Source organism: Rutilus rutilus, assembly GCF_951802725.1.
Source record: "Rutilus rutilus genome assembly, chromosome: 18".
In the NCBI taxonomy this organism is placed as follows: Eukaryota; Metazoa; Chordata; class Actinopteri; order Cypriniformes; family Leuciscidae; genus Rutilus; species Rutilus rutilus.
This window is the reverse complement of record NC_140231.1, coordinates 31,972,620-31,987,170: the sequence shown is the minus strand read 5'-3', so window position 1 is coordinate 31,987,170 and position 14,551 is coordinate 31,972,620. Positions and strand designations below refer to the sequence as shown.

Below are 14,551 nucleotides of genomic sequence, written 5' to 3'. Positions count from 1 at the left end.
TTCTGTTGCAATTTGTTCAAGGTTGACCCCCATTTTGGCTTAAAATGACTGGACTATAAGGATACTCATCTTCTCTTCTCCACACTGCAAGTAACAGACATATGGAATGTATGGTCCATATTGTTAGATTTTTTTTTTTAATTATTACTTTATCCCTAAACATACCCAGTCCCAAAAGAAACATTAAAGCTATCCCATGACTTTATACCACTTATTATTTTTAACAGATGCTGTTACGTATCATAACCTCATCATCTGCAGAGAGAAACTGCCAGTCAGAATACACACATAATGAAGGACATAAAGACATCATAGGGGATCGTGAAGATGTTTCACTGGAACTTGGTCTTCATTACATCAATATCGTGTTCTATATCAATTGTTATCAGCTAACCTCTGTTGTTAGAGCACTGTCATTTTTGCTACAATCTGCCATTGTCAATACAAAATAAATGTAGGCCTACCTAATTGACACAACAAGCTGTTTTTTTGTTTTATTATCTAAAACCCAAATGGTTACAAGATATAATAAGACCAGGCAGATAGAGGACTAAAAACAATATTAATAAATACAAAAAATAATATTTATAGTATAATTAATAATATAGTTGTATTATTAATATGAAAAATATACTAATATTAATGAAAATAAATATTGTTGAAAATGTTATTTATAACACCAGTAAGGTCCTACAGCACTTTCAAAGCATGGTTCTTTATGGAACCTTAGAAAAAGGGTTCTATTTAGCACGAAAAAGGGTTCTGTTCTGTTGTTACAAGCCGAAGAACCCTCATTTGGAACTGTGTAGAACTATTTTTCTTAAGAGTGAGGTGTAGGTGATGTCATAGATTTTTGGCTGTTGTCCAGTTGAGCGTTGGCATCAGTTCATGCTATATGAAGTCCAGCGTAGTTCCCGAACTGATGCATGCTCCCTTCATGATCTGTGTATGGATGCAGGCTATACAGTCAGTAGTCAGTGTTTAGCTATACACATAACATTGAGTGGAACATCTTGGACTGAAGTTGACAGAATTAGATTATAATAAGTCATCAATTGTTAAGTAAAAATATAATGCTTTTATATAATATATTGTAGGCTCATATATTCAATAATGCACTAAACATTAAAGGATTAGTTCACTTCAGAATTAAAATTTCCCCACGTCTTCCAAGATATTTATGTCTTTCTTCTGTATATAAATGTTTATTTATTTTAGAAAATGAACAATTGTTTGGCTAGATAAGACCCTTATTCCCCGGAAAAATCCTGGAATGTTTTCCTCTAAAACTTTTTTGAGTTTTCCTCTAAAACTTTTTTGAAAGATTTGAGTATCTTAGATGACGTGGGCTTGAGTAAATTATCAAGAAATTTTAATTCTGAAGTGAACTAATCCTTTAAGCTAATCAATAAATTTGTTCTAGCCAGTTAACAAGCTACAGTATTGGAAATAGATACCTTACCTAATGTTATTGTAACATTGATGTGAAGTGAATTAAGTGATGATGTTACAATCTCAGGAAGGAAGGACCCAAAAGCAGAAGAATACTTAACCACAATTTACTGAAGCATAATAATAAAGACAGTACAGAAATCAGGCAGAGTCCAGGGAAATCAACTCCGGATCGTGAGACGAGAATCAATGTCAGGATGGTCAGGCGAGGGGCAAACAGAACTAACAAGGAAACCCTAACTCACAATTGGAAACAGGCAGGTGTTCACAGCAACAAAGCAATGCAGAGAGAGAGGCGATCGGTAAACCTGGGAAATCTAAACTCCAGCACCAGTAATAGTAAAACTGGTCAACAGCAACAGAGAGCAAGGACTCCTGGAGAGGAACGGGGAATCGGACAACCTGGGAAGAGAAAAAACATGTCAGATATCAGAAAACTAGACAAGAAAAAAAAAAACGGGCAGGTGAACAGCAAAAAGCACAGAACACACTGGCAGAGAACAAAGAGGAAGGAAGCGTAGATATGGCATAGAAATCAAGCAATAACGGGAGACAGGTGAGCAAAACCAAGTGGACGCGCTGAAACACAAACTGGGGTGTGTTTCCCGAAAGCGTCGTTAGCAAACTATGGTTGCAAGTTCCGTCGTTATCAGCAGTTCAACGAGTCTGTGTTTCCCGAAACAATCGTTCCAACGAACATTCGCAAACAGCATCGCAAACTTGTGTTTTTGGAACGACAGCTCTCGACCTGTGGTAACCAGAGTTTCCAGTGTGCATGACACCCCCCCCCCCCCCCCCCCCCCAATCTACTTCAGCGGAGCCTACACCAAACACTGATCCCTAAACCTACCCGTCATTGTAACCTTAAACAATGAAATTAGCTGCAGGGCGGGATTTCTGCTTAACTGGTTTGCGCCCAGTGGGATTTAAAAAAAAAGTTTATAGAAAGATTAAAAATACGGGAGAAATACAGGAAAATATTTAAACGGGATGATAGTGAGATAGCAAGGTAAAATACGGGAGAATTCCGGGAAAACAAGGAGGGTTGACAGGTATGTAAAGGGGTGATGAACTGAGAAATCAAATTTTCCTCGAGCTTTTGACATATAAGATGTCGACATGTCGTCATATAAGAATATCCTGTAAGTTTCAGAACTGAAAACTTCCTTGTTAGTCCAATAAAAGCTTTTACTGACACCAGGCGCAGCGAACGACAGGTTTTTCAAAGTGGGGATCTATGACGTCAAAGGGTCTCAAACCCCGCCTCCGCAGAAGATCAACGCCTACTTCAGCACTGCCTGTTTAGCCCCGCCCACCGATTCACGCATTACATGAAACTCATTATAATATGCAAAACTGTTATCCAATCATAGCAGTGGGCGTTTACTTCCAAGTCTTCAATGCGGCGCACGCCCATAAAAACCGAGCGTTTCAGGAGCTAGGCTCAAACCAGGGTAGAAAATAGCCTATTATTTATTCATTTTGATGTTTTTAAATGTAAAAACCAAGCGAACGTCATAAGTTGACCTCAGACAACAATATGTTTAAAAAAAAAAGCCAGTTCATGACCCCTTTAATAAATCCTTATCTTGAGCAAAATAGGCTAGCTGACATTCAGTAGGCTACAATCTATTATATTTTATTTGTAATACATACAAATGTCATTTACGTCTTTGTCCAGATATTTAAAGCACCGTTTTTGAAGACTGCGCATGTGTGAACGTGCTCTAGTACATAAGAACGATCCTACGATTGAATCTGGAAATAGAGCAAAATAACAGAGAAAAATGAGAAATAGTCCTCAGATGCCATGTCTGTAATTTATAGCAAAACATCTAGCGTTAATTCGATCTCAAGCAGATTCATTAAAAAAACTCCACGTGCGTGAAATCCTTAACCAACGTGGTTGAACGACCACTTTGCGACAATATGGTTTCGGGAAACAGTCGTGACTAGCTAGTGGATTTCTTCAACGATGCATCGTACTATGGTAGTTAAGCAGCGAGTTACGTCGTTGTACGGGAAACACACCCCTGATGTGTGCGAACGCACGTGGAAAACAAATCAAGAAGAAAGCAGAAGGAAGATCAAACCTGTGTTCTGACAGAAGAAGGAAACTGGTTCCTCTCCTTCTGCCGCTTGATTATACCAGCAACCGCAATCTGTCATTAAAGAGCATCAAACAAACACTCATTGTTTGAATTGCACAATAAAATTGACATAAAGATGATGCTTTATCAAACATAGCATAAAGCTCAGAGTAGGGGAAATGTAAGTTTTCTTTTTTGATCCATGAAATAATGATGCAGGTCATAGGCTCACCGTCACCTCGTTTATCAGTTTATTACAGTTTTTATGATTTTCATGCATCAAAGGACACATCTTATTTATTTAAAGAATTATTTTTGTCGTTTTTGATTTAGCTGAGATTATGACTGACTTTTGCTCCTCTGTCATCATATGCATCAGTCAAAATGTGAATCAAAACCATAATTCTTACTGTTAGGTGCCTCTGATTCTTCGCTTTTGCGTTTCAAAAGATCAACTCCTCCAGCCTTCTTCAGTTCTTTCATTCCTTTATCCAGTTCCTTCTCCCTTATATCCAGTTCCTTCTCCTTTTTGTCCAGTTGCTCCGCTCTTTTATCCATTTCCTTCGATCTTTTATCCAATTCCATCGCTGCTTTTTTAAGATGTTCATTCTCTCTCTCACTTGACTGCATGATGTAACATTAAGATTGTATTTTTACAAGTTTTTTTTTATTAGAAAAAGCATGGTTTTATCCACTGCAAATGAAGAGTGAATTCACCATATACGTTTTATCTGTTCACAGGAACACTGTTAAAGGTACAATATTATGTAAGAATTTTGTAATAAAATATCCAAAAATCACTTGCATAATGTGATAGATATATTTCCTGCAGTTGAGTACTAACAATATCCCAAAAGTTCCCCAAGATTTTTAATTTCAGAGAAATTCCAATGTACATACAACTAATCAATGTTATATAGCTCAACATGATGAAATGTTAGAATATGATCAGTATGTTATTCTAATGTTGATCTAGCTTACTGCTAGTCTCATACAGGCAAACTAACACTGTCACCTTGTGGGTTTTGTTTTTTGTTTCTTGTTCTTTTCTGTCACGTGATCCCGTTCTAGTCATGTGATCCTGTCATGTGTTCCCTTGTGTGGGCTGCGTTCTACCCCGACAAAACGTTGCACAACGTTTTTTAAACAGAAATGGTGATGCGTTGAACCAGAGGTGTCAAAAGTATTCACATTCATTACTCAGGTAGAAGTATAGATACTGGGGTTTAAAAAGACTTCTGTAGAAGTTGAAGTATCAACTCAAGCTTTTTACTCAAGTAAAAGTATAAAAGTACTTGTTTCAAAACTACTTAAAGTATAAAAGTAAAAGTAATGTAAGGAAAAAAATGCAATTAATGCTCTCTCTCTCTCTCTCTCTCTCTCTCTGAATCAATATTTGACGCGATTTGCCCCGATTTCTCCCTCGCTTACCGCATCTAGGTTTCCTTCGGAGGAGTTTTCGCGCTTCGCACAACCAAATGTGACTACAGCCTCTCACAAGTTAGAAAGACACCACAACGCCAATCAGTTTAGCGATGTGTGTTCAGGAGGCGGGACTCAGATCTAAACCGTTTGTGTAATTGGCCAATTTTTTTTTTTTAACGACGACAAGCCGGAATGAAATAGGAGTAACGAGGCTATTTTTAAAATGTAAGGAGTAGAAAGTACAGATAATTGCGTGAAAATGTAAGGAGTATAAGTAAAAAGTCGTCTGAAAAATAATTACTCCAGTAAAGTATAGATACCCCAAATTTCTACTTAAGTAAGGTAACAAAGTATTTGTAACACCTCTGCGTTGAACACACTGTTCTGATGACGCAAGAGTTGCAACTATGGCAGCTGAGAAGGCCATTCTTTGTGTTCTTTGTGAAGAATTTTCTGAGCCTGATGAAGTCGGTATAAATATGTTTAATAGGCAAAATATGCCCGATGTCACAGTTACTGCACTTGCCGCCCAGAACAAAAGAGAACATCCCAATCGAGTGAAGGGATTGCTGAAACTGAAATGGAAGCACACATCTTACCTAATTCAGACTAAAACACATCTATTTAGCCTCACATACTGACTTTATTTGTAGTTTATACTGTTTTAATACCCTGTATTTTCTTTCTCATTTTTAGGAAAAGCACTTAATTACCATTGTTTATTTCTATACCAAATATCATACACTTGCAATGTAGCTAAAAATATAAACAACTACATCATTATGTTGATGTATTGTATGTTTTTACAATAAAACATGTCTTATAATATAATATCCTCAGTTGTTGCGTATACCGAGCTGCATCGAACACATTTGTAAATGACTTTCCTTGAACCCATTGTGCGAGTTCACTTTAATACCGCGTGCTTTATATACATGTTGCTGCTGATTGGACTGCAGTTCTGACACACCCACCAAACAAGAGAAAACGTATCTCAAACCCCGTTGCAAACCGGTGCACGCCGTTTCCAGGAAACATGACGTTCAACTCGAAAACCGTAGCAAAACGTTGCGCACCGTTTTGAACCTGAACGTGCCCCTGTTGTGTCATGTTGTCATTGGTTGATTGTTTAAATGTTCACAGGTGTCCCTTGTCTAGTTTAGTCTTGTATATTTAAGCCCTCAGGTTTGCCCTGTGACTATACAAATCACAACGTGTAAATAGGAAAATGTTGGCATTATTTTTGTCACTTATTGGGAGCAGTATGCTTGCTGGAGCCATTTACCTCCAGTCTTTGTGCTAAGCTAGGCTAGCAGTGGGTGCGTCAGACAGAGTTACGGCACGCACGGAGATGAGAAGGGTGTGTATGGACTTATCTAACTCTGGGGGATACGGTGAATAAGCTAAAGTCCCAAAAAGTCGGTGTGTTCCTTTAAATGTTCACAGGTGTCCCTTGTCTAGTCGTTAGTCTTGTATATTTAAACCCTCATGTTTGCCCTGTGTCTTTGTCAAGTATTGAATGTTTCTTGTTGATGTTCTTGTTTTGAGTTTCGAGTTTCATGCCTGGTCATGCCTCTGTTTCATCATGTTTTGCTGATTTAAGTTGCATTTGGGTTCAACTTGCCTCCAGGGTTATATCATTTCAAACACATAGAATAACATTATAACTTTCAACACACTCAAATTCAGTTTAGTGTGATAGTGTAGACCAAGTGAAACAGCGCTGCGTTACCTCACAAGTTTCATTCGTCTAATAAACTGACCTGTGTGAGTAGTAATAAAGCACTTGAGGGTAGTTCGGTCAAATTAAATGTCCTTATTCCTTTATATCTGTGGGACTTGCGTGTAGTGCTGATATCTGTCTCTCATTAGCAATCGCACCCTGCTTCATACCACACTATGACACACATGTTCAACAATATTTCATTTTTAATATGAATCAGAATGAATAATTTTTACTTTTAAGTTGCATTTGTTTGGTTCTTTTGCTCGAAACAATTATTTTATTTTTATTAACTGTAAACTGCAAACATTAAACTGCTGAAATTTAGTTGAAAGTGTTGTCAACTCTGCTAAACTAGAAGTGACATGTCTTGTCAAGTATTGTTTCCTGTAGATCTCTGGTTGTAAGTCTATGTTCATGTTCATGTTCATGACCATGAACCCAGCAGTTGGGTCTGCCGAGCCGGAGACTCCTCACGTCGAGTTTGCCGAGCCAGAGACTCCTCACGTCGGGTCTGCCGAGCTCGAGCTTCCTCACGTCGGGTCTGCCGAGCTCGAGCTTCCTCACGACGGGTCTGCCGAGCCGGAGACTGTTCCCATCATGCCTACTGTGCCTGTGTCTTCAGACAAGATTGCCGCACATGAGTCAGCTCTGGAAGATGCAGCGCTTCTCGTAGTGGCCACAGCTATTTTGTGGCCTTTCATCACCTACAACCCGTGAGCCCTCGGTCAAGATGGCCACCGCCACGCCAGAGTCTCGTCCCAAGATGGCCGCCACCATGTCTGTTCCTGAGCCGGTGTCTGTTCCAGCCCATAACCCCATAGCTGCCCTTCCACATATTTGACTCCTTACTAGCAGTGATTGTATGATTTTGAGATCCATCTTTTCACACTGGTGATAACTGAGGAACTCATACACAACTCGTATTACAAATGCTGCAAACATTCAGTGATGCTCAAGAAGGAAACATCCATTAAGAGCCAGGGCGTGTAAATTGGTGTAAATTGCTCTTATTTTGTTTAAAAGTTTATTTAATTTAGTACTGCCCTTCAGAGGCTAAATAAGATATAATAACATGTAAAAGAAAATAAGACAAATGTACACATCATCACCATTTTCTTGCTTAAAAGTTTACACCTGGCTCTTAATGCATCGTGTTGCATTATTGAGCATTACCTTGCAGATTCTAAAAGATGTGACCAATCATAATACAGATATCCACCATTTTTGTCTGACAAAGAAACCAAACCAGACAGTGGATTTGATCTTGAAAAATGGTGTGTATTGACATCATTCATTCATTCATGTTTAATTTGTGCTATAACTAAAATAGATGATCAGTTCACATGCTGCTTGAACTAAGGCGGTATTTATTCAATTTGAAAGCTAAGATTTTATTTTATACCAAAAGGAACCGGCTCTGTCTTGTCTGTTGGCACACTGTCAGTGTCTTCTTTGCTCCGCAATATATTTTTCACTGTGTGAGAACATGTGGAGTGAGAGCAGAATGGCTTGGCGGACGTAGCAACAGTAACTAAGAGGGGCGGGTCTTTAAACTTGACTTGGACTCGACTCGGACTCGACAAAGGTGGACTCGGACCCAACACATTGTTTCCTGTAGATCTCTGGTTGTAAGTCTGTTCATGTTCCTTCCTGTCTTTCCTGTTTTCATGCCACACTATGTTTTTGTTTCATGTTTGATCTTATCTGTAATAAACTGCACTTGGGTTCTCTATTATTTGCCTCTAACGGATCCTTACAATGTTGCATCATTTATTTTTATTTTTTCTGAGCCAACATTATTTTTTTTAGTGTATATAGTCTTCACTCTGTAAATTAAATACAGACAAATACTTATTAAAGCTACAAGAGTTATTCAGTCTGATTTTTCTCTTTGTACTTTGCATGATTAACATTAATGACACACTCTAAGAGCTAATTAGCAGCCTGTCAGAGTGTGAAAACTGAATTTGAGTTCCTTTTTCGCACTTTCAATAACTCCTTTTAACATCAAGCACGTCTTGCTCTTTATTACTCATTCATCCATGTTGCTTTTTTGCTCTAACGAGCAGTGGCGGTTCTACATTGAATTACACCCTGGGCGAGACCCCCTTCGAGCGCCCCCCCCCCCCCCCCTTTAATTTTAATGGGGGGGTAATTTTTCTTACCCCATTGGCAGATCATCATGTTTTGCTTGTTTTAAGCAAAAACTCAATTTTAAGTGTTTCACTCAATTTTAAGATATTAAGTCTTGTTTTCTGAAAAAAAAAAAAAAAAAAAAATATTTCCCCAGAAAACAAGACTTAATATCTTATGTCATTTTACCACTTTGTTAACGTTATGCATCTTTATTTAAGAAATGTTTGATATTTGGACTGGAAACAAGACAAAAATACTAATTAAGAAAAGCATTTTTTGCAGTGTAATAACTGAACTTGTCACAGTTTTGTTGCAAAGCACAATATTATGGTGAAATTAGATCTCGTGTTTGAGTTAAAACCGAATTATTGTTAAGCATAGCAAGAATCATAGCAAAAAGGATAACAAATAAGAGTTATACCCACCAATTAATATTGCCCCTTCATTCATGACATGGATACCGTAATAATACAGAGAAAACATAGTTGCATACCTTTATCTTTCGCTCGTTTCTAAATTGGACACCTGATGGCTTTGACCTTTCTTGTCCATCTCTTATTTGGCACTCGACATCGACAATCAACAGATTTCCCCTGATCCCCCCCATCCCAACTGTCACTCACGAGTCACGACCAGAAGTCAAGACTAAACCAATTCACCTTGGTGGTGGTGACCAAGTAATCGTTTTGTATTACCTATTTTTATTCAGACCATTCAGAAAAACAAAAATGTGCAGGAAATATAGAGGCCTGTATTTATAATATTATGAATGAAATGTGCGTTATTTGGAAGAAAGTCGAGGTGTGACTGACTTAGATAACTATATGGATCCCCCCCCCCTTGTCCGTTCCATTTGGGAGAGACCCAGAGGTGAACTGTCATCCGCGCCCGCGCCTCCGCGCCCCCTCCCCTTTCCCCTTCTCAAACAAACAGCTTCTGTGCGCGGCATCTTCTCAGCAAGTAGGGGCGCCTGCAGCTGCAGGGGGCGCAAATTTGCCAATTCCCCACACAGTGAAATGATAGATAATAGAAATCCGCTTCGCGGCGCAGATTATTATTATTTTTTTTCGTGCCGGCGGCGCCGCCCCCCCAAAAATGCCGCCCCGGGCGATTGCCCGGTTCGCCCGTGCCTAAAACCGCTACTGCTAACGAGTCAATAATTCCTGCTAAACCAAAAGCTTCACAGATATATTTGCATTCTGCGATATATAAAGGGTATAGAAAAGGCTAAATCGATTCTCACTTTATATCATCGCTACCCTGGTAATCCAGAGTAGAGGCGAGCTAAACAGAGACGACAGCGCTGTGACGTCAAAGTCATTAGTAAACATTGCAAGATGGCTATGGATGAACACCAGTTGTTTGAAACGGCTTTGGCCGCTACAATGAACGAGTTAGACGTGGCTTTTTATCTAAAACAGGAACAGAAGACGCTGCTCGAATCGTTCCTTTGCAAGAAGGACGTTTTTGCTGTTTTGCCGACCGGATACGGCAAGTCTCTAATCTACCAGTTAGCTCCGCTGGTAGCTAAGCGTGGGGTCTTGTTGCGATTGGTCGTAGTGTTATCCAATCCTCCTGCTGGTGAGGTCGACTAACAGCAGATGGAGAGTATGCTCGGTAATCTACTGCTTTTCCTGCAGTTCCAGGATGTCAATGTTGAATTTACTGTCGAATTTGAACCACTGAATTTGTGGAAGCGAATTTGCAAAGCGAAATAAAATGGACCGAAAAATGCCTGTTGTACTTTTAAACAGTTTGAATATTTTGGAAGTGAAATATGAAAGGTGAATATGGATTATTTATTTTTTAATAATGAAAATGTGTTTGAAATGTTTTTAATTGAAATATTCACAGCTTAAATATTCAATTATGTTGAATTTCAGCCCATAAAAATGCAAGGCCTAAAAATACAATGCATTAAAATGCAAGCATGTTTAATGCAATGCCTATTTTTTTCAAGTAGTGCAATTCAACAGGCTTTTTTGTTTCAAAAACATTTGACATTATTTTACTTCCATATATCATCATCCTCATCATATTACCCAGTCCTAGAAAGCAGATTTGCACAAAACACATTTGACGAGCTTGTTGACAAAACCAACAAACTATATTAACTATCAAGACAGGATAATGCATTAGTACTTCAAGTTAACTGAAAGCAAATCTGAATGATGTTGTGTTTTAACCTTAATCAACAAGTAGAATCAAACATGGCTAACTTTATATTATTCCAGAAAATTCCCTCAACCGATGCAAGATGACATAGAAAGTCATGCGCCACTTACACACTGCAGTTCAATTCGTTTTTAGTGATTAATGCCGTTCTGTTCAGTAATTTACAGTAATAACTGCATTCCACAACTGAATTAACTCCCGAAAAATGCAGGTAAAATAGTTTGTTAGTGAATTTGGTTGCAGTGTGTACTAGCCATTACTGAACCTGTGACATTATTGCTATTTTAAACGTACAGTATGTAACTTTTTTCGCCGCTAGGGGTCGCTAACCTCTTACAATAACAAAGGCGTAGTTTGATGACGCAACATTTGCTAAGAATTATGGATCTTGTCGTCAACGTCAAGCCGACCGATCTAATAATGTTTATGGATGAGTGAATACATCAATGTTTTTATCATGACTGTGATATGAAGCAGGTCGGGATTGCTAAGAGACAGCTATCAGCTCCACACGCGACGCGAGTCCCGCGGATATAAAAGGAATATGGACATTTCATTCTACCGAACTACACGCAAGTGCAGAATTACAACTCACAGGTCAGTTTATTAGACAAATTAAACTTGTGAGGTAACGCAGCGCTGTTTCACTTGGTCTAACATTACACTATCACACTAAACTGCATTTGAATGTGTTGAAATGTAACGTTATGTGTTAGTTTGTCTGTATGAGACTAGCAGTGAGCTAGATCAACATTAGAATAACATACAGATCATATTCTAACATTTTATCATTGTTGAACTATATAACATTGATTAGTTTTATGTAAATGTGCTCACCTGTTTAATAAAGTACATGTAGGAGCGGTCGAAGTCTCGGACGTGGAGCTCTCGATTATATACTGTCTATGGGAGCTCTCGGCATCTCGAAAACACCGCGCTGATATTGATTCTCGTTTTAGTTCTCCTTTTTTATCCAAAGTCTGCTTGCCATGGTCCATAATGTTTGAACGAAACAACAACAGCGTGCAAATAGACATTGCGAACTACACAATTGTCCACGTTAGTCGCCTTGGTTACTATCAGAGGGCTCTGGTTGCTATGGCAGTACGAGCGGAAACCCGGGACAACGCGGATATGACGCCATTGACGGCGACAAAACGGAAATAAAGAAACGGGACGTGTCTTCGAATTAAATTACAAATTTCTTCTGGTTTGAAAGTTGTTGGAAACAGTCGGGATAATGTAAGTACACACACAAAAAAATATATATATAACATAGATATAGTGATTTTTGCTATTTTTAAAGCAAAAAAGATACATATTGTACCTTTAATGTTGAGCTACTACAAATATATATGTATATTTGTGTGTGTGGTTTAGTTTATTCCTCTTGCAATCATGTTTTAACTGTTCTGAAACATTCCAATTATTGTGTGAAAATGTTTTGCCTTTATGCATTGTCAGTTTTTTTTTTTTTTTTTGTGATTTCTGTTTTTTTTTTTTTTTTTTTTTTTTTTTTACACAGATAGTGCATCTGCTAAATGAACAAATGTATATTTAAAGTACCAAATTGAAAGAAGCAAAATTAATAGGCTATATCAAAACAACAACTGCATTACAATGTGAAATACTTATGAAGTTCATAAGCTGCATTATGTTAGCTCTGTCAAACTTTTAAATGAAAAATATGACTTACATTTGCTGCCCCCATTTTCTCCTGAGGCTCGGCGATGTTTTGCGCAAAATCTGTAACAACCCCCATTTGAAGAAAGCATAAATGTGACGTCGAGAAAAGTAAACTTTTTGGAGATAGGCATTTGGAGTTTTTCTATTCTGTAAAATAAAAATGAAGTGAAAGTAAGGAATGCTGTTTCTGACTCACCAGGATTTCCCAAAAAATGTATGTGTGTGTTAATTGCAAACTCTCTCGGTGCAGTCAGAGGCTCTACTGAAGCAGATCTGTGCGGTGATGTGTGAGCGACTCGAGCTGTCACGTGATGAACGAATGACTCGAACCCACTGATCTATAAGGACTCTTTATAGATCAGTGCTCGAACCTTTTTTTACAGTAGATGCTCGACCCCGAAGACTCGGGATGAACGAACGGGTTAGATCGGGAGGTGAGGTGAACTAACAGACTGCATAGCCTGAAGACCCATACAAGCAATGAATTAATCGTTTCTGTTTCTCATAATTTGGTCTTGTCCTTGCATTGCATTTTTCTTATTCCAAATGTGTTAACATTTTCTGTGTTTGGGGAATTTGGCTATTAACATGTAACAGTTTAATTATATTCTGCTGCAATGAACGAAATTACTTGAAAAAAAGATTCGTTCGTTTTGACGAATGAGATTCTAAGATCCGAGTCAGTAACATGATCCGAACTTCCCATCATCAACTCGATGTTCAGGAGTTCACTGTTCTTATCGCTGGTAGAGATGGGTGGTCCACTGTTTGTGATGATCAGGGATGGACTGGTCATCTAGTTCACAGTAAAAAAAAAAAAAAACCCTGCTCCTGATGGGCGTCCTTCCCTGAATTCGACACAGAATTCTCTGTTATACACAGTAAGTATGATCTATGAGAAGGTCTTTCCTGAAGCTGAATCCTAACATCCTGTTCACTGGAAACTGGAAACTGGAAACTGGAAATGATTGTATAGACTTAAAAGCTTTTCAATCAACACACCACACCACCCATTTAGAAAATTACCTTGGCTTGCACTGTTTTATTTTTACTTCATTATTTTAAATAGTTTTTTTTATTTGATTTTTCAACTTGTTTTATAAACCATTTAATAATGAGAAGTGTGGTTTTGCTTGTAACTACCATTGTTAAATGCTCTGTTCATTTATTTTTTTACAGATTTCATTAGGCTATATAGGCCTAATTGCTAATGTCAGCAAATCTATCTACTTTACTGCATCCAAACAAACCAATGCTTTACCGTCAATTGTAAATTTTCTTTCTTTCTTTCCTTACTTAGGCCTACTGACTTGCTTGTAAAAAGTGTTCAGTTCACTTACTTCACTTCCACCCCTTCAGTCCCCCGTTTTAGACCAATGTGGGGTCCAATACCACCATATATGGTCTTTCCATAGGCTGCTTCAAAATGTTAGTTCATCATTATGAACATGCAAACAGCTCCAACTTACTGCACAGCCTTGAAGCAGTGTGTCCCAATGTAAGCAGGGCCACTGATAAGCAGATCTCTGTATTATTTTGTCAGTCCACCTGTGGCGGATTCAATCACAATAGTGAAATTATTATTGGCAGCACATTCATTTTCATAAGCTGCACGGAAACACTTAACATATTCTAAGGGGTTTTCACAAAGTTTGTTTCACTTTAGTCACACTTTTCCCAATTGGACATGATCCCGGACCCATAATTAATCATTGTAAGCAATACAAGGCTCTTTCTTTGTTTATAGCCAGTCAAGATGTTGTTGACCTTTCCAATCAGAATCAAAACCCTGAGTAACCATTTTCTTAATTTCTGCTAATTTCTTTGAAGTGAGGGCTGCTTACAGCGTTTGCTCTCTTCC

The 14,551-nt window shown here is 38.2% G+C and overlaps 1 protein-coding gene across 1 annotated transcript; it reads right to left on the bottom strand.

Moving 5' to 3' along the window:
• Positions 1-1,543: 1,543 nt before the first annotated feature.
• LOC311277524 (uncharacterized protein) lies at positions 1,544-13,001 on the bottom strand. The gene is made up of 5 exons (XM_084387844.1): positions 12,887-13,001; positions 12,701-12,750; positions 3,953-4,166; positions 3,546-3,614; positions 1,544-1,854 (listed from the first exon to the last, which is right to left on the bottom strand). The coding sequence occupies exons 2-5, from the start codon at positions 12,713-12,715 to the stop codon at positions 1,802-1,804; spliced, it is 351 nt and encodes a 116-aa protein (XP_084243970.1). The 5' UTR covers positions 12,716-12,750; positions 12,887-13,001; the 3' UTR covers positions 1,544-1,801.
• Positions 13,002-14,551: the final 1,550 nt, after the last annotated feature.